Raw genomic sequence first — 21,618 nt, forward strand, 5'->3', positions numbered from 1 at the left:
GAACTGGTGAGCATCTTGTCCTCCGTTTCCTGGGCCTTGGTGAACAGCACCATCTGATCTCCGTGCATCGACTCTTTCACCACGGCACGCCGGTCCTCCAACGCCTGGACGGTGTCAAAGAAATTCGCATCCCGTGTCCGCTTTCCTAAGAGGGGAAAATAAGTAAGATACAAGATCTGTTTAGTCGCCATGTAGTTTTACAACATACTAGGAATGTTTTTTTGGTATTTTCACGAATAGAATTAAGGTTTCACAAATCTGAAACTGTGTTATAAAGAATGTTTAGCCTCTCTGGGATAATCCAGTCCAGATTTGATGAGTCTAGGTATAGTGGTTTTAGATCAGGACCTGGTCTAATGTGGCCAGGATGCGAAAAAGCACTGAAATCTCCCTTTTTTGTATTTTCCCAAATAGAATTAAGGTTTCACAAATCTCAAACTGTGTTATAAAGAATGTTTAGCCTCTCTGGGATAATCCAGTCCAAATAAATCGGCTATGCAGCGATTTAAGAGGTTCAAACACGGAGGATTGTGCTTCATGTATGCTTGAATTTTGTTTAATGTTGTTGAGGCAAGTTTTCGTACCGGAAGTCATGTGACCTCTAGCCCTGATGTTTACAATGTTTGTGTGAGACATTTGTAAATGCCGGTCTTGGTCTTCACGCTGTTTCATAATTGTACCAAGAAGGAAATAAACATGATTGTGAACATCAGTTCGATGCGTAACGTTCTTTCAAGACAAAGTTACAGTGTGTGTACCTTTGCGTTTGGTTGCTGGTAAGGGGGGCGAGCTAGCGCTGTGATCTAGAATGCAAAGCTCGCTTGTTTCCAATCCCGAGAGTTGTCCATCCTCGCCTGAAACAGACGATTAGTGCCATGAGTTAGTGAAGCAAATTACAGAAACACTACACAGTTATTCACAAGTCAAAACGTTTTCATACAGCCGAGAATATCTAGCTAGCTAGATGTAGCTAGCTCGGGGCCGGTGTTAGCCTATTCCGCCTAGCATGGCTAGCTTGATCTACTGAGCAAATAAAAGTACATCTGAGACCATTATTGTGCAGATTAAAACCCCAGTGCATGTAGTTGATTTTACCTTTGTCGTGGTCGTCATCGTTGGCCACTGAATCCGCCGTTTGTAGTCCTGCCCGAGTTTCTTTATTTTTAGCCGGTGTGTGCCGTGGGGCTGTGCTCATTCCCAGGTTGAGTGAAAGCTACTGAACTGGCTTCAGTAGCATTCGCTGGGTCACGTCCTCGGCGTAGATCTCCAGAAGCGCCGACACCTCCTCATCATTTCTTGATGCTTGCCATAACTGCTTTCAAAAACAAACCCAACGCTCCGTCGGGATTTTGTAGCGAGGGAAAACAATGGCGTCTCCACACAACATTTTTCACAGTTGTACGGGCGTGGTTTGCAATTCGCCCAGCCAATCAGCACTGGGGCACTTTTGGGGCACTTTGCACCCTCAGGAAAGTACGCTCTCTCAGCCGGCTCTAAAAATGGGGGTAAAAGTACCCGAGATTAAGTACGATTTTTGGTGTGAACGCGACATAAGGGGTACTTACGGAACTAAAACGCGAAAAGTACGGTGAAAGTACTCCGGTGTGAACGCGGCTAAAGAGATTTCATTCATCAAAATCGAGCAAGGGGGGCCAGAGATAGGTCAAATCCACCCAAATGACCCCAGAAGTGGGTTTGTTTGGCTAAACCTCTCTAAAAAGGTCAAATGTCACTTGTTTTGCATCAATCTTGATACAGGGTACTTATTATATGTTGTACTTTGGATTCCTAAAGCTTTTAGTCTACTAACCCATCATCCAAGGGTAGTTTTCACTATAAGTAAAAAATAATTTTTGGACGGACACTATAATTTACAGTTTTTTACTATGTAAAATCTGAATTTTCTTTAAAATAAAAAACATCTATATTGATTCTGACTTTTCTACATCCAACTCACAGGTTTATCATTACTTTGAGAAAAAAGATTATTAATTTAACCCTTTTAGAAGGGAAGATATGGTCATTTGTTCTGGGAATGTCATTTTCGAGCCTGAGACCTGAAAAACAGGCTCAGGGCTTAACAGGTTAAAAACTGTAAGACAGAAAAAGTTAAATCGAGCTGATAGTCCGTGTTTTTTTATTTAAATCGTTTTATTTGTTAAACCAGTGAACAGAGAGGAGACTGCAGGCTCTTTAGTTTCTGCTCTTGGTCTTACTAAATGATCAAATTATCTTTGGGGAGAGGGAAGGGACTCTCAGAAGATAATGAAGAACAAAAGCCCTCGCTCAATAACGTGGGGGGAGGCTTTATAAAGAATAACATCATCAAGGCATGTATATTAATATTTCATTGAGAAATGTCAGCCTACATAACCACGAGGCGCTGTCTGTAGTGAGGTCTGTGCTGAAGCGTTCCTCTGACGCTGCTGTGGCTCGTTTGAAAGGAAATCCAACCACTGTTAATAAACCAGTGTTGTAGTCAAGTCACCAATTCACGAGTCCAAGTCACTCTCGAGTCACCACTCTTCGAGTCCGAGTCCAAGTCTGAGTCACCAAGGGAGAGTCGTAGTCGAGTCCGAGTCCAAGTCCGAGTCACCCAAGGAGTGTCCGAGTCGAGTCCGAGTCCGAGTCATCATTACCTGTGTTCGAGTCCGAGTCCAAGTCCGAGTCACCCAAGGAGTGTCCGAGTCGAGTCCGAGTCATCATTACCTGTGTTCGAGTCCGAGTCCAAGTCCGAGTCACCTAAGAAGAGTCCAAGTCAAGTCCGAGTCACAAGTCTTCATGTATTAATCTTCATGGATAAATGTGTTGAAATGTAGCTGCTCCTCTACATTGCTTTTATCCTGTCATGTTATACTAATGTGTCTATTGAACTGCTGTGAAGCGAGTTTGGCTACAAGTCTTGTAATAGGTGCTATACAAATATAAAGCTTATTACTAATATTATTATTATTATTATTATTGTAAATGACCTTTAATATGTCTAACTATATTTAAAATTAGTTACCTTTTAGAGAAGTGATTATATTTGTATGCCAATATTTTCCTATGGTAACGTTTTCGTTGTGCACTTTTATTTTGATAGTAATAAGATCGGGACTCTTATTTTGAAGGAACTTTTACCGGTTAAATCGGTTTACTGATAAAGATTGAGCCCCAGAAAGCACATGGCTACTTAGCATGCAAAATTACGTCATTCTGCATGTTAAGTAGCCATGTGCTTTCGTGTTATCGGCTGAATCTTTATGTATTGATTAGATCACGTTACTCTGATGATAGTGTTCAAGACAGCCTATATGTCTGAACTCGATCCTTAGAGTAATGTGTTACGGAGCCTTCTCTTCAATATTGTTTCCACATAACGAGCATTTTGCGCTGCTCTTTTCCAATGTGGAAGCAGAATGTGTGAAAGCATACAGCACGATGCAGGGTGTGTCTCTAGACATCTTTAGACTGGAATAGCGGGGCCCAGTACGTGAACTCGCCTCACAGGTGCACATGCCAGGATAGAGGACATCAGACTCCAGAGAAAACTTGCTCGAGTCCGAGTCCAAGTCGGAGCGTCAATGTACAAGTCGAGTCTGAGTCATCGTGGGGGGAAAAATTCACGAGTCCGAGTCCAAGTCAGCGTACGCGAGAATTCATGAGTCCGAGTCCGAGTCCAAGTCATCGTGCGCGAGTCCGAGTCGAGTCACGAGTCCCGAAAATCGGCACTCGAGTCCGACTCGAGTCCGAGTCCAGGACTCGAGTACTCCATCTCTGTAATAAACTATTGCCAGTCAGATTCAGCAGGAGAGTCAGTAAACGTCCGGTCAGCAGAGCGCTGTAGTGCTGTCTCTGCTGTATAACTACTCTATGTGACAGTGGAAGAGAGACGATAAACACTTCATATTCATAAAGTACCGCCAGTTACATATATTCAAACTTTCCCACCAAACCAACCAGACTTGTATGGACAATTAGTTCCTGAAGTTAAATCATGCTCCATCTGTTTTGTTATTTTTACTCTGAGCGCAGCCATGTTGCATTCTGGGAGCTTGTTCATCACAGCAGTGGATTTAAGCAGCAGAGAGCCGGCACGTGTACAGCCTCTAACGCGAGCTGCAAACATCGCTCCGGTGCTCGAGCGGCACTTTGATAAATACATATTGATCTCAGCACAGAAGTTAAAGATGGAGAGCTGACCCGAGATTCTCCAGTCTGCAGTCTGGACTCTCCAGAAGATCTCTCAGCAGCTTCACTCCTGAATCCTTCAGATCGTTCTCACCCAGGTCCAGATTTCTCAGATGGGAAGGGTTGGACTTCAGAGCTGAGATCAGAGCAGAACAGCTGATCTCTGACAAACTGCAGGCCCACAGTCTGAATAAAGAAAACATGATGGGGATAAAAATATGTTTATAATCCAGTCAGATGTTCAGGTCTGAATAAAGAAAACATGATGTAATTTTAGAAAACAATGTTCCTGTTTGAAATAACTCCAGGTTTAATAATCTGATCAGAGTTAAACAGGGTTTTAATGTCAGTGATGATGTAGAAACAATCCATTGATAATCTGGAACTTTAACTTTTGATCAGATCTTTAACAACTCCTTAATCTCCCTCACAGCTCATCAGTACTGACAGCATCTCCACTGACTCATGGAGCACAGTGTGAATCTGTGGAAGCTCAAACACTCTCCCTCACACATTCACCTTCTCTCTGTTATTCTGATAAATATTCAGTCATTAGCAAAAGTGAGAATAATAATTAAAATGTATTTGTTCTCAGGCAAATTCAGAAAATCATAAACACAAACAGATCTATATGAACTGCAGTCAGTGAACTGACCTGAGAGTCTCCAGTCTGCAGTTTGGACTCTTTAGTCCAGAACTCAGCAGCTTCCCTCGTGAATACTGCAGCTTATTCCGACTCAGGTCCAGATCTCTCAGATGGGAGGGGTCAGACTTCAGAGCTGAGGCCACGACTTCACATTCAGTCTCTGAGAGTCCACAGTTAGAAAGTCTATAATGACACATATATTCACAACATGTGTTAAAAAAGAGGAAACATATTAACCTCAAGCATTTGAGGATAAAATATTTGACATGTTCTGATAGACATTTTCTGTTAGTCCATGCAATATTATTAGCGATGCTCCGATCAGGGTTTTTGGGGCCAATCGCCGATCACCGGAATCAGTATCGGCCGATACCGATCGCCGATCCGATGATAGGGTGGGTGGGGTCTATGGGGATCTTCCATTTAAAGTGATGTTTAAAACTCAGTTAATGGGGCTCATTTTTATATTGCTCCAGTTTACAATCGTAATGGATCGAAAAGTTCAGACTCATTTTTTCAATAAATGATGCGCTTCCACAAACAACCAACAACATAATTATTACATTCAAATTAAGTACATTATTCAAGTTTACATTAACTTTGGATAATAACATGGGAGAAATTAGCGGAAGCGCTCTCTTTTCCTCTCTCCCCCTCTCTCCCTCTCCTGACAGCCCGTCAGTATCTCCTGCAGCTCACTGATCCAGTAATGAGTGACCCGACAGTGAAGAATAAACATATGTATTACTAGTTTAGCTTGTTCCAGAGGTAGATCAAATAGCTAAGTGTGTTAGGTCTAACTCTTAGTGTGTGTTCTGCTCCGCTCACCGGTCCGTCACAGCGGGCGGAGCTGCAGGATTTCTGCTTCACACACACGTTGCACACCGCTATTTTACTGTCTTTTTCGGACACCTTAAAAAACTGCCAGACCGGTGAAGCCATTTTGGCGAGCTTGTTGCCGCGCACAGAGAAAAGTGTCATGTATTTTGCGCCATCTGATCGGCTCTTCTGATCGGCCTTTATAGAGCACACTGTTAAGAGTGAATATCAGCCGATAGTGATCGCGGCCGATCGATCGGAGCATCCCTAAATATTATATATAATAATGTATTATAATAGTTGAATGTGTTGTCAGTGTGATCTGATCACATGTCTGTGCTCCTGCTGTCAGTGACTGTTACCAAAGAAACATAAATTAATTAAATAACGTGACAATATTAGAGATGTACATATTTAAATGTTAATAAATATTTGGATGTGATGGATGAAGGATGTTTTGGGTTCTCTGAGCATCTGAAAATGTACTGCATACAGAAACACAATTAACAAACCAATAAACTTTCAATATTTTCAACTGAAAACCATCAGATGTTCCCAGTATATAAGCATTAAGACATAACTCTTTTATTGTTGGGAAATGATATAGATATTATTTTAAACTCTAATACATTGTGATAAAAATGTGCATCTGATTAATGATAAAGAAACTACTAGAAAGTAATAATAACAGCTTTCTCTGATAACTGTAAGTCCTGCTGTGTGGTGTGATCACATGCTGAGAAACCTCTAAAGTCTTCAATATGAAGAGAGAAATGTTTCAATTGAACTATTATTATAAATAAATGGAAGAGCAGTTTTGGTTTATTTTGCTCTCACAGTATTTAAACAGCAGAAATGTTAGTGTTTATTTGAATAATTAAACTTCTGATCCACATTAGTTTGTAAAGTTAATCACATCTGGACTTACTTGGCCTTCCTGCAGTTCCTCACAGCTGGAAGCAGTCTCCGTCGTCCCTCATCTGATGTTTTGTACTGATTCAGGTCAAACTCATCCAGAACCTCCTCTGACATCTGCAGCATGTAGGCCAGAGCAGAGCAGTGGATCACAGAGAGTTCCTTCTCTGATCTGTTCTCTGACTTCAGGAACTCTGTGATCTCCTGATGTACTGAGTGGTCCTTCATCTCTGTCAGACAGTGGAAAATGTTGATGCTCCTGTCAGGAGAGATATAATCACTGTTCATCTCCTTCAGGTTGCTGATGGCTCTCTGGATGATTTCTGGACGGTTGTCTGTGTGACCCAGCAGGCCTCCTAAGAGTCTCTTGATGATTTTTGGACGCTTGTCTGTGCGAGCCAGCAGGCCTCCTAACAGTCTCTGGTTGGACTCCAGAGAGAGGCCGTGGAGAAAGCGTACAAACAGGTCCAGGTGGCCATTTTCACTTCTGAGGGATTTCTCCATGGCGCTCTTCAGGAAGACATCCAGGGATGGGTAATCCTGATCACTGTTATACCTGTTGTTATAGTCTCTCTGCAGGAAGTCCTTCAGTACCTCTGTGTCTCTGTTGGTGTAACAGTGCAACATGTAGACTGCAGCCAGAAACTCCTGAATGCTCAGATGAACAAAGCAGTAGACTGTTTTCTGGAAGATCACACTCTCTCTTTTGAAGATCTGTGTACAAACTCCTGAGTGCACCAAGGCCTCGGTGACATCAACACCACAGCGCTCCAGGTCTTCTTGGTAGAACATGATGTCTCCTTTCTCCAGATGTTCAAATGCCAGCCTCCCCAGCTTCAGAATAAGCTCCCTGTCTGCCTCCGTCAGCTGCTGTGGACTCGTCTCATGTCCCTCTCCATACTTCTGCTTCTTCCTCTTGGTCTGGACCAGCAGGAAGTGTGAGTACATGTCAGTGAGGGTCTTGGGCAGCTCTCCTCTCTGGTTTGTAGTCAACATGTGGTCCAGAACTGCAGCAGTGATCCAGCAGAAGACTGGGATCAGACACATGATGTGGAGGCTCCTGGAGCTCTTGATGTGAGAGATGATTCTGCTGGACAGGTCTTCATCACTCGATCTCCTCCTGAAGTACTCCTCCTTCTGGGCATCAGTGAAGCCTCGTACTTCTGTTACCCTGTCCACACACTCAGGAGGGATCTGATTGGCCGCTGCAGGTCTGGAAGTTATCCAGACGAGAGCCGAGGGAAGCAGCTTCCCCCTGATGAGGTTTGTCAGCAGCATGTTGACTGAGGACTGCTGTGAGACATCAGACACAACCTCATTGTTTCTGAAATCCAGAGAAAGTCTGCTTTCATCCAGGCCGTCAAAGATGAGCAGCACTTTACAGACAGCCAGCTGCTCTGCTGTGACCTTCTGTAAGGTTGGATGGAAAACATGGAGCAGCCTGAGAAGACTGTACTGCTCACCTTTGATCAGGTTCAGCTCCCTGAAGGAGAGCGGGATCACCAGACTGACATCTTGGTTTTCCAAACCCTCGGCCCAGTCCAGAGTGAACTTCTGCACTGAGAAGGTTTTTCCAACTCCAGCGACTCCGTTGGTCAGGACCGCTCTGATGTGAGTCTGTTGGTCAGGTAAGGCTTTGAAGATGTCCTGGCACTTGATTGGAGTTTCATGAAGGGTCTTTGGAGTTTCATGAAGGGTCTTCTTCTTGGAAGCTGTCTCCAGCTGCCTCACCTCATGTTGGGTATTAACCTCTTCACTCTGGCCTTGTGTGATGTAGAGCTCAGTGAAGATCCTGTTGAGGAGGGTTTCACTTTCATCAGTTCCTTCAGTCACACGTTCACATCTCCTCCTCAGACTGAGCCTATGTTCATCTAAAACCTCCTGCAGACCACTATCTGCTGAAAGAGAAGGAAACATGAGAATAAGAAAATGCTTTTGAGAATCTAGCAATAAAAACAGACAGAGTTTAACATTTTTATAAAACAGCTCACTGTCTATGCTCTAAAACACTATACCTTGTTGAGGTTTCCATATTAAGTTGAATAATGAAAACGAAAGTTAATATTGAATTCAATTCAATAATCAAATATAATCAAATGTAATCAAATATATTCTTGTATAACCCACAATGAATATAATAAAAGTATATACAAACATAAGTGGTTTGGTAAATTGAGTTTAAGGCCTATTATAGTTTTTCACTATGGGTGTCACTGTTTAAAGAGGGGAGACAGTTGTCTTCACTCACAGCAGGCTATGAACAGGAGGGGCTGCACATACAGAAACCTCCCCGTGGTGCAGCCTGGGAAACGCTGGTTGAATGAGATATACATCCAAGAGGATATAATCTGATACTGCCAGTAGGCCAATCTCTGTATACTTACCTACGCAATCAAATGATGAAGATGCCTCGACAGCGTCACAGATACCTGCCCCTCTCTGGACCCGAACTGTCAATCGTCTCAATCAACATCGAAGGTTTCTCCGGATGCAAGGCAGAGATACTGGCAATGATGGCCAATCGTTTTGACATACATTCTGCATGCAGGAAACCCACATCGGCCCTGCACAACACCGACCTACCATCCCTCAAGGTTCAAGGTTCTTTATTGTCAATCTGACATAGCTACAGAGTAATTATGCAGTTGAAAATCGTATGTCACAGGCTTCTCCAACAATGCAACATAATAACATAATAACAATAAGAGCATGAGCAATACAAAAATAATAATAGTTATAAAAATGAATGGAATGAAAACTGGTCGCTGAGACAGACACAGACAGTATGGATCAGCTGTTTTCAGCAGACCAAACCTCAAGATTGAGGAAGTCTGGACCCACACTACGGAAGGAAACATGGAAACCATCACAGTTGCCCTCCCAAATGTCTCTGTCACATCAGTCTACAAACCACCCGCAACCCCTTTTCTGTACACAGAACTACCAGAAATATGCAAGAGGAGATTCCATATCAGCATCGGCGACTTCAATGCCCACAGTACATCATGGGGCTATGAGAACAACAACCAAGATGGAGATGAAGTTGAGACCTGGCTTGAGTCCAAGCACCTGACCCTAATCCATAACGCTAAACTACCCAAATCCTTCCACAGCGCCAGATGGAAACGAGGATACAACCCAGACCTCGCATGCGTAAGCAGTGACATTGCATCCAGAACTGAGAAGGAAGTCCTGGACCCTATCACCCATACCCAGCACCGGCCAATTGCCATCACCGTTAGATCCGCTCTCCAAGCAACCACCGTCCCATTCCGCAGGAGGTTCAACCTACGGAAAGCCGACTGGTTGTCATTCCAACAGGAGATAGAGCGTTCCATATCTAACATACCACCATTTCCCAATAACTACTCCAACTTCACAGACTTGGTAAAAAGGTCAGCCAGACGTCACATACCCAGGGGATGCCAGACACAGTATATTCCTGGGCTATCAGAAACATCCAGCGACCTGCTGAAAGCCTACTATGAGGAATATAAAAAGGACCCTTTCTCCTCTACCACCATGGAACTTGGAGAGACCCTAATCAGTGAAGTTGGAGAAGAACAAAGGAAAGTCTGGAAGGAAATGATAGAGAACACCAATATGACAAATAACAGCAGGAAGGCATGGGCTACAATCCGCCGTCTTGGCGAAGACCACACCACACCACCCATAATCACAACGGTCACAGCAAACTCGGTTGCATCACAGCTGGTGGCCAACGGCCGTAACCAACACCGCCGCCAACCCACAGGAGAACACCATCGCACAGTGGTATCAGACCAACCACAACCAGCCAGCCCTCTCACCAAACCCTTCGACATAGAAGAACTCGAAACTGCAATGGGTAAGCTGAAACCCGGAAAAGCAGCAGGGATTGATGACATACTGGCAGAAATGATACAGCACCTGGGACCTAACGCAAAGACCTGGCTCCTGGAGATGCTGAACACATGTATGGCACAAAAAACCATCCCTCCTGTCTGGAGAAAGGCCAAAGTGGTTGCAATCCCCAAACCTGGCAAAGACCCATCATCCCCAAAGAGCTACCGACCCATTTCCCTCCTCTGCATCACTTACAAACTCTACGAGAGGCTGCTACTCCAACGGCTCATGCCACTCATAGACACCAAGCTGACTAAAGACCAAGCTGGTTCCCGTCCTGGCCGCTCCTGTGCTGGACAGCTACTCAACCTCACCCAACACATTGAGGATGGGTTTGAAGGAAAACAAATAACTGGAGCAGCATTCATAGATCTTTCTGCTGCCTATGACACTGTCCAACACCGTACAATGGTCAGGAAACTACTGGACATGACTGGTGACCTGAATCTGTGTCAAGTCATCAAAAGCCTCCTCAACAACAGGCGCTTCTACGTCCAGTTAAATGACCAGAGGAGCAAGTGGAAAGCCCAAAAGAACGGCCTCCCACAAGGTAGCGTACTGGCCCCCCTCCTGTTCAACATATACACAAACAACCAGCCATTACCCCCAGAATGCCAGCGTATCATCTACGCAGATGACCTCTGCATCACCACCCAACAAGTAGACCTCCAGAAGATTGAGCCTGTCCTTGAAAGTGCCCTCCAAGAAATGTCAAGCTACTACAATAACAACCACCTGAAACCCAACCCATCAAAAACCCAACTATGCAGCTTCCACCTGAGGAACCGAGACGCTAAAAAAGAACTGAGCGTCACCTGGGATGGCCACAAACTGTCCAACCATACGCATCCCATGTATCTTGGTGTTACACTGGATAGGACACTCTCCTTCAAGAAACACCTGGAGAACACCAAAGCCAAGATCAACACCCGCAACAACATCCTGCGCAAACTAGTGAACTCCAAGTGGGGCGCAGATCCACCAACAATCCGTGCAACTGCCATGGCCCTGTGTTTCTCTACAGCAGAGTATGCCTGCTCAAGCTGGAGCCAATCACGTCACACCAAACTGGTCGACACAGCCTTGAATGACACCTGCCGCATCATCACGGGATGCGTTAAGACAACACCTGTCCCGTGCCTCTATGCGCTAGCCGGCATCTCTCCCCCACACATCAGACGACTGGGTATCGCTCAAGATGAACGGAGAACACAGGAGACAGACATCAGACACCCCTTGCATGGCCACGTAGCACCCCCACGCAGGCTCCGATCCAGAGCCAGTTTTGTGCAGACAGTCCTGCCCCTCCAGACAACCAAACAAGCAGCAAGGACCAACATCTGGGAAGATGAATGGCAAATACATGACACACGAGCTCTTGAATGGCTGGACAGAGGAATCACACCAACGGAAAGCCTCGGTAGTGGCCACGACCTTGGCTGGACTACCTGGAAGTCACTTAATAGACTGCGTGTGGAACAGGGGAGGTGCAAAGCACTGATGAAAGTGTGGAACTACACCACAGAAGACACTTACTGGAATGTGCCGATGCCCCCCGGTGCAGTCCAGAAGACCTGGCAGAACCTACCCCATCAGCTGTGACATGTGCCCGATACTGGCAGAACGACATCTGAGATTGCTACGGACTCGAAGAAGAAGATGAACAGGAGGCCTACTAAGTAGGAGTTTCTACTTAGGAAAACACTGCTGTCTGTTTTAATACACACTTCAGAAAACAATGCCTGGAAGAAGACCAGATGACACTCTGAGCCAATGAGAGTTCATACAAGAGTAGAGACCCAGCGCCCTGACGGATCTAAAGAGGCTGCATGTGTACGGCCTCTTACCTCGTACAGAGCTGTTCTGACTGGCTGTCTGCAGGCCAGCTCTGGTTCTGGATCTTTCTCCACACTGGGGACAGCAGGAGTCTCCTGATGGAGGTCTCTGCTCCCAGTATGAGGTGATGCACTGTCTGCAGAACCAGTGTCCACAGCTGGTAGAGATTGGATCCTTCAGGACGTCCTGACACAGAGCACAGCTGGACAGCTGCTCCTCCACAGGAACACCACTCTTCCTCTTCCCTCTGTGGAGATGAACACATTCTTTATAGCACTTTACATTAGTGGAGCTGATTCTCACCAAAGGTACAACAAGGTGGCACATTCTAGTTTAACATTTAAAAAGGTCTATATCTCGATATAATATATCTTAGTGATCAGGTAGATAGTTTACACTTCACATTATTATAAAAGCAAACCTCATCCTGTCTGGATTCATCACCCAGAGGAGCACATGTTCCCTGTCTCTACTAGACACACACAGCTGTATTAACCTGGTGCACTATAGCATTATAAACACAATTCACATAGAACTTCCTGTGAATTAATTACAATAAACATATGGAAAGGATGCTGAAATAACAACATGATAGTGAGAGGCGTGTGGCGCAGTGGATAGAGCCTTGGTGTAGGTTCAAACCCCACTGCAGTCAACATGTCGTTGTGTCCCTGAGACACTTCACCCCAAAGTGCTCCTGTGGGGATTGTCCACAGTATTGAGTATGTAAGTCACTTTGGATAAAAGCATCTAACAAGTAACATGTAATGTAATGTAGTGATTCGTAAAAAGCCTGAGTTAATGCTTTGTCAGCTCTGTCTCCAACACAATGAGCATAAAAACATTTTAAATGTTTTCTCAACTGGTTTGATTAAAGCTAGGCTAACACTGCTAAATAAAGATTTTCTAGTCGACCAATAGTCGTCAATTAAGGCGATTAGTCGACTAATCGTCGCACGTTTATGATACATTATGATTATAAATATATATATTTTCTTATTCTTTTTTTCTTAAAATGGTTTCAGTTTCAAAGGCTGATAAAGAGCGTTATTATAACAGCATGGTACGTTGTGCTTCTCATAAAATGTAAAATAAAACTGTAATAATGAACCTTGAAATATAAATTAAATGTAGAGAGCATGAGAGTCAAAGCACACGGACGCAGCGGTGTAAACAGCAGAAGCTCCGGTAAGGATTCTTATTTTGTGTGTGTGTGTGTGTGTGTGTGTGTGTGTGTGTGTGTGTGTGTGTGTGTGTGTGTGTGTGTGTGTATGTGTGTGTATGTGTGTGTGTGTATGTGTGTGTGTGTGTGTGTGTGTGTGTGGACAAGCAGAGAGGACATTTAGTTTTTAGTCTTTAGTTTAGTTTTCGGAATATAACAACCCAATAAATACGACAGAGGAAACGGAAACACTGAAAATATGAGCGTCGGCAAAAAGCCCTCATCTTGAAATTAAAGCTTTATGGTTTCCTGAGGTCAGAATGATTATATATTATAGGTCTATATATGTTGATACTTGCTGCCTGACTCTCTGCAGCTGTTTTCCTCCGAGTCTGAGAAAGTAACTCACGTTGCGGGATAATGAAGCTCTGTGTTGTTAAGAAGCCGGCATTCAGGAAGCTGCGCTCTGATGGCGTGGAAATAGAGGAGACTTGTTGTCGTCGTAGTCTGCATGTCACCTTGTGGGACTCGTCCTTTACTCGCTCAGAAAGATCCACACTTTAGATGTCCTGCCCGACCAAATTAACTTAATGACCAGGCTCCACTCTGAATGAAGTCTGAGGGTTTCCGGCTGACGCGTATGGAGCTTTTTTTTTTTTTCTTTATAGTCATTTTTTTGTTCAACTAATCGACTAAGGAAAAATGGCTCGATTAAGACCTAATTAGTCGACTAGTGATTCATTGACTATTTGGGGGCAGCCTTAATTGTTAGTACCATAGACAGTCTCTGGTTCAAACAGGTATCTAAGAAGATTAGTTGAATAATCGCCTGAAATGACGACTATCGGTCAACTACAATAATCTTTATTCATGGGCAGCCCTACACATGATAATAAAGAACAGTTTAAATGATCAGGTTATTTAAAAACTGAATCCTCTTCAGGGGCCTTTTTATAAAGCCTTGCGTAGGATTGATGTAGGAAGGTTGCTTACGTAGTACAAAGCAAAAAAATAGGTACATAAATGTTCCGACATTTTCCGATTCACAAAACATTTTGCGTACGGCACTTCCTACGCCTGTTTCCCTTTATAAATCACAATCGACTCGTAACGCCCATATTTGCCTATACATAGTCAAAGAAACGCCCATTCATTCATTCATTTTGACTGACTGCATGAAGAAGATCGCAGGAAATTACAACAGAACAGCTAAAAAAGACATCTCACACCGTGTCAGATTTTGGTTATTGTGGGGAGGTCGAGATAAATCATATTGTTTGGTGGATGCAGTTTGAACCAGAGTAGCAGCATGGAGGTCGGATCGTCACCAACATAAATAAATAAGTGGTCCGAAAAAGGTTAATGACAAAAATAATACACATAACCTTCCTCAGGCAGTGTGTTTGTCCCGGGGACAGGAGACACCCCCCCTTGATGAGAAACTGTAAGAAATGATGGGGGAATCCCTCCGGAGTGGAGTCATGACGACTGGATCTGAATTATTTTGTTGTATTTGGGTGGTTTGTGTTCCAGCTGTCGATCAGCAACTATATATCCATAATCCACCAGTTAAAGGAAATACAATGTGTTGTGTTATATTAGCTGTACAATTTACCACATATGGTGTTCTTAGTTTCCATACCTCATGTGTTTTACGAGCGACTTATCAAGTCTTGGCAAACGGCATAAAACACGATTAAACGTGATAGTATATAAAACCATGCTCGTATCTACAACCTATAGAAATGCAAAACGGCGTCAGTTAAAAGTAATTATATCCTTCCGTTTACCTCATCCTTTATGAGAATACATTTCTTAACAAGTGAACATAATCGAGGGGTGATCAATAACATTTCGGTATTTATTTATTTCTCCAAGTTATGTTTTTGTGTGCACTGAGGAGTCTCAAACAGGCGTTTGTTTAATCATTTTAAGATTGGCTTTAATCAATGTTTGAAAGTGAATTCTTCATATTTGATAAATGAGAGGTAACATTTTATTTATGGTATTATTTCCACATATGTATCTCCCGTTGTTGTGCTTATTGCGTACGCATGGGTTAGAGTTTGCGTGGAGGACAGCACATTTCCCCATCAAGTTAATATTTTATAAATCGCAAACATTGCGTAGAAACTGGCGTACGCAATTTTTTGAGCGTATATCCCTTTATAAATGAGGCCCCAGGTCAGTTTACAGTAGAAACTCTTACTTTGTGTCTGAGGGTCCAGGTTCATTACTGAAGTCTGGAGGGTCCTCTTTAGACCGCTCACTCTTTAGAGACAGACAGCTGGAGACTGGAGATTTATCCTCTTCCTCATCTGTTAAATCACTCATCTTCTCCCGTCTGAAAGATAAACCAACCACACACACACACACACACACACACACACACACACACACACACACACACACACACACACACACACACACACACACACACACACACACACACACACACACACACACACTTGTTTCAATCATAAAATGATAAACTTGGTTAAAAGTTAAAACACATTAAATGAGTCAGACTTCAGACAGGCCGCTCTCCTGTCACATGTTATGAAACTCTGAAGGCTCAAAAACCAGGAAATAAAAAAAGTTCACAACATTTGAAGAGTTCTCATTGGACTCTAGGAAATATATATATTTATGACACATTATGTTCTGACATCCAGTATAACAGAGTAAATAGTGTGTTAAAAAGCAGATCCTGGTGTTAACACTCACCCTGTTGTTCTCCTGCTCTGTCGAAGTGTAAAATGGCATCTGGCAGTCTGACTTCCTATTTTCAACCGTCCTCCCTGTCTGCAGTTCCTCCCTTTGTTTCATTACCAGCTGAACAGGTTCATGTTCAACCCTTTATGGAACCTTCCCTGGTGGTAGTTGATCTATTATATCAATAATGAGTTTAGTATCTATAGTGTCTAAATCTCTAAGGTACCCCAAACTCAAAATGAACAATAAAGGTTAACTCTAATTCTAGGTTTGTTTAGGATATTGGTTTAGCAAACTCTATAAACAAGTTAAGACCTGCAGCCAACACAATGACACACAGGACCACAACTTAGGAACATGGAAAATAATTGTGTATTCTTATATCAAAACATGTAGATCAGAGAAAATACAATTACTTACAGAATGTATGAAATAGAAGTGAAATAAAATGTATTGAAATGTTTCTGATAAAGGAAGAATAAAATGCTTTCAAAATTAATCACAGATCTGTTTACAATGTTCAAAATAAAACTCCAAAGAAAGGTGTTTTTTAACCCGTCCCTACCTTCCTGTGGATCAACATCCACATATCATCCATAGGAGACACAACATCCACATATCAAAACAATGCGATTAATCACGTGTGTATATCAGTATGTAGTGTCTCTACTTTAAAGAGTCCTCTCCTGCTGATGTTCAGGTGTATATCAGTATGTAGTGTCTCTACTTTAAAGAGTCCTCTCCTGCTGATGTTCAGGTGTATATCAGTATGTAGTGTCTCTACTTTAAAGAGTCCTCTCCTGCTGATGTTCAGGTGTATATCAGTATGTAGTGTCTCTACTTTAAAGAGTCCTCTCCTGCTGATGTTCAGGTGTATATCAGTATGTAGTGTCTCTACTTTAAAGAGTCCTCTCCTGCTGATGTTCAGGTGTATATCAGTATGTAGTGTCTCTACTTTAAAGAGTCCTCTCCTGCTGATGTTCAGGTGTATATCAGTGTGTAGTGTCTCTACTTTAAAGAGTCCTCTCCTGCTGATGTTCAGGTGTATATCAGTATGTAGTGTCTCTACTTTAAAGAGTCCTCTCCTGCTGATGTTCAGGTGTATATCAGTATGTAGTGTGTCTACTTTAAAGAGTCCTCTCCTGCTGATGTCCAGGTGTATATCAGTATGTAGTGTCTCTACTTTAAAGAGTCCTCTCCTGCTGATGTTCAGGTGTATATCAGTATGTAGTGTCTCTACTTTAAAGAGTCCTCTCCTGCTGATGTTCAGGTGTATATCAGTATGTAGTGGTCTACTTTAAAGAGTCCTCTCCTGCTGATGTCCAGGTGTATATCAGTATGTAGTGTCTCTACTTTAAAGAGTCCTCTCCTGCTGATGTTCAGGTGTATATCAGTATGTAGTGTCTCTACTTTAAAGAGTCCTCTCCTGCTGATGATCAGGTGTATATCAGTATGTAGTGTTTCTACTTTAAAGAGTCCTCTCCTGCTGATGTTCAGGTGTATATCAGTATGTAGTGTCTCTACTTTAAAGAGTCCTCTCCTGCTGATGTTCAGGTGTATATCAGTATGTAGTGTGTCTACTTTAAAGAGTCCTCTCCTGCTGATGTCCAGGTGTATATCAGTATGTAGTGTCTCTACTTTAAAGAGTCCTCTCCTGCTGATGTTCAGGTGTATATCAGTATGTAGTGTCTCTACTTTAAAGAGTCCTCTCCTGCTGATGTTCAGGTGTTTATCAGTATGTAGTGTCTCTACTTTAAAGAGTCCTCTCCTGCTGATGTTCAGGTGTTTATCAGTATGTAGTGTCTCTACTTTAAAGAGTCCTCTCCTGCTGATGTTCAGGTGTTTATCAGTATGTAGTGTCTCTACTGCAGCACCTCTTTTCACCCTCTGTCTGCAACCAGAGCCCAGTCTGCTCTGATTGGTTAGCTGGTCGGCTTTGTTGTGATTGGTCGACCGCTCAAAGATGTCCCGCCCCTTAGCCTCTCACATACCTATGTGTTGGAGCGCTCGATTCCATAATGATGTCACTTTGTCCCGTAAGTAATCAAAGGAGTCCAATGGAAGCGTTTCAGGCGGGGGGGAGGGGGATTTACACTGGGATTTTAGCCTCTGCAGACCATTGACATGCACTAAAACCTATAGAACACACTACAGGGGAGGGAGCACCACAGAAAGCAGAATAGGGCCTCTTTAAGTAAGTGTATTTAAGGTTTTACTCAAATTAAATTACTTTTATTTGAATGTGTTTGTTCATGCTGAGTGACATGTCTGCTACCCACGTGTTATAAAGTTGATGTTTTTTAAAGTACTTCTTGATATTGTTTCCTCCTGCTTAGTACATGTAGTGTTGTGTTGTTGTTGTTGTTGTGTTTGTTGGCCCCTTTGTGCAGCCTGTGGTGACATCTTGTGTTGCCGCTGATCCTTTTATCTGCTCAGCTGCTTAGGGAGGATTACAGCTTCCTGCAGAGTGGAGGAGGAGAGAGGAGACGAGGAAGCATCTCCTAAAGGAAAGAAGGCCAGCGTCAGAGAGCACGCTCTACAGCTAAGGTTTGTGTCTCTATCTGCTGTCTTAAGGAGTTTCCTGTCTCACGGAGACGTCTCTGGCTGCGTGTCGAGGTAGAGTTCTCTTCAGAGTTAGATTACAGTCTAAAACCTTAAATATAACATGGAAAATGCGTAAAAATACATCTTAGTGTCTGGGAAACCTCCTGAAATGCATTTATTTGGAGCTTTATTTTAGCATTTAGGGTTATATTAGTGTTGGTTTACTTGGTTAATGTATTGCTGTATTGTAAATATGTATTTAAATATAAGAAAGTGCATAAATGTGTTCATCCATTCAATGTGGCATCTGCTATAATGGGGTTAATGTATGATATTACTTAATAATACAATACACTATATAATATATGATATGATAATTACATTTTAATTTGATTAATTTCTTATTTCATAGTTTCTCTTCATTATTATAACAGTTCTGTTTCATATGAGTGTTGAGAGCTGTATCCATAAATCTCTTAATTTTGCCCTCAAAGTGCACCAGATTGATGCATTTAACTTCAATAAAATAGAAAATATATACAGTATATATTTGTAATGTAAAGAGTTTCCTGTCTCACGGAGACGTCTCTGGCTGCGTGTCGAGGTAGAGTTAGATTACAGTCTAAAACCTTAATATCAACGAGCTTAAAGACTCCCAACAGGAACATATGGAGGGTTTAGAATACCAAAGGAAAGGAAGTGAGTGTGTATGCATTAGCTTTGCCACAGTTAAATGAACAATGTGTTAAAAAGACATCTTAATAAAGGCGTCTTAACTTGCTGAATGTCTGGGAAACCTCCTGAAATGCATTTACTTGGAGCTTTATTTGAGTATTTAGGGTTAGATTAGTGTTTGTTTACTTGGTTAATGTATTGATGTATTTTAAATATGTATTTAAAGGTAAGATTGATGTCTTTATAGATTGATGTCATGTGTCTTTATCTGCTTTCTTAAAGAGTTTCCTGTCTCACGGAGACGTCTCTGGCTGCGTGTCGAGGTAGAGTTCTCTTCAGAGTTAGATTACAGTCTAAAACCTTAATATCAATGAGCTTAAAGACAGGAACATATGGAGGGTTTAGAATACCAAAGGAAAGGAAGTGAGTGTATATGCATTAGCTTTGCCACAGTTAAATGAACAATGTGTTTAAAAGACATCTTAATACAGACATCTTAATAAAGGCGTCTTAATAAAGGCGTCTTAATAAAGGCTGAATGTCTGGGAAACTTCCTGAAATGCATTTACTTGGAGCTTTATTTGAGTATTGAGGGTTAGATTAGTGTTTCTCAAACGGTTTCATACCAAGGACCTCTTAACCAATGAAAAGCACACACGGATCACCTGACTCCCCAAACATCCAGAAACACACGGCCTGCTTTCCACTCCTAAGTTTATAACACATCACAGCCTAACAATGACAATAATTCTCTTTATCGTTCACACATTAAATCAACAATACAAATACAGCTACAGATTCTACAAGCATGTGATTTAAAATGCTCTCAGGTTTTACACCTCTTATGAAATGTAGACTACATTTATTACGGAGTTTATGTCCGAGGCAACTCAGCTGACTCACAGATCGTTTTACTGAGAGAAATGCCAAATAAAATGCATGTAGTTCGACTGCACGACATTAACCTCTGCTGTTAAGTTCATTATTTACACGGTTCCATTTATTTAGCATTGTTTACGCACTCATTGACTGCGTGGCTCTGTTGCTCCGATACTACTCATTTTTAAACAATTTGAGAAACACTTTGAATTTGTAATTTATTTATTTCAAATGTGAAATGTTACCAATATACTCACGGACCACTAGGGGTCGCTCACGGACCACACTTTGAGAAACACTGGGTTAGATTAGTGTTGGTTTATCTGGTTGGTGTTGTATATGTATTGTTGTATTGTAAATATGTATATCAATATAAGAAAGTCCAATAAAACAGAACATTTATACAGTATATATTTATAATATTAACCTGAACATGAGCTGGATATATAATAATAATAATAATAATAATAATAATAATAATAATAATAATAATAATAATAATAATAATAATAATAATACATTTCATTTAGAAAGCACACTTTAAAAACAACGTCTTCTCTATCTTCACCATGCTACGAGGAGAAAATACAGTAAGATCAAAAGTGATCTAAGGAGCTTATTGAATAATAATATGACATATAGAATAATATATGAATATATATATATTGTAGTAATAATGATATCATCTATTTATAATTGTATATTGTATGTAGAAATATATTTAGGGGGTGGGATTAAATAAGTTTGTACGGTTTCATCATTCTCATGTTTCATTTCATTATTATTATAATTTTGTTGTATCGTTGTGTTACATGTTTTTCATAGACATACTATAGAAGGTTTCTCATTTCTCTAATTTCCCCTCCTCGACTCCTCCACTCCTCGACTCCTCCACTCCTCCACTCCTCGACTCCTCGACTCCTCGACTCCTTGACTCCTTGACTCCTCTGTCCTGCCGGTAGTGACCCTGATATGGATGTCAGCGCGCCATGTTGAAGGACATCTCATTTCTCTAACCGCCTGCTGCTTCCCCTCCTCTCTCCTCGGTTCCCCTCCTCGACTCCTCCGCTCGCATCTCCTGAGGAACTAAGACACGAGGATAGAAATCGAGGATAGGAGTCGAGGATAGGAGTCGAGGATAGGAGTCGAGGATAGGAGTCGAGGATAGGAGTCAAGGATAGGAGTCACGGAGGCGAGTCAAGGATAGGAGTCGAGGATAGGATAGGAGTCGAGGATAGGAGTCGAGGATAGGAGTCACGGAGGGGAGTTAGAGAAATGAGAAAGCTTCATAGTCACAAAGTGCTTGACAAAAACATTAAAACATCGTAGGAATCATAAAATAATAAATGACCCTACAAGCCACGTGTTA

At 42.2% G+C, this 21,618-nt stretch overlaps 1 protein-coding gene across 1 annotated transcript in view; it reads right to left on the bottom strand.

Moving 5' to 3' along the window:
- The window catches only part of LOC117497561 (protein NLRC3-like), a 32,478-nt gene extending 16,691 nt beyond the window's left edge, over positions 1–15,787 (bottom strand). Inside the window, exons 1-7 of the mRNA XM_034149531.1 lie at positions 15,654–15,787; positions 12,286–12,334; positions 9,127–9,141; positions 6,961–8,424; positions 6,567–6,906; positions 4,829–5,002; positions 4,186–4,359 (exon numbers count right to left, since the gene is read on the bottom strand). Coding sequence (XP_034005422.1) covers positions 4,186–4,359; positions 4,829–5,002; positions 6,567–6,906; positions 6,961–8,424; positions 9,127–9,141; positions 12,286–12,334; positions 15,654–15,770 — 2,333 coding nt within the window. The 5' untranslated portion in view covers positions 15,771–15,787. The remainder of the gene's footprint in view (positions 1–4,185; positions 4,360–4,828; positions 5,003–6,566; positions 6,907–6,960; positions 8,425–9,126; positions 9,142–12,285; positions 12,335–15,653) is intronic.
- Positions 15,788–21,618: the final 5,831 nt, after the last annotated feature.

The sequence above is a fragment of the Trematomus bernacchii genome, unplaced genomic scaffold, assembly GCF_902827165.1.
Source record: "Trematomus bernacchii unplaced genomic scaffold, fTreBer1.1, whole genome shotgun sequence".
In the NCBI taxonomy this organism is placed as follows: Eukaryota; Metazoa; Chordata; class Actinopteri; order Perciformes; family Nototheniidae; genus Trematomus; species Trematomus bernacchii.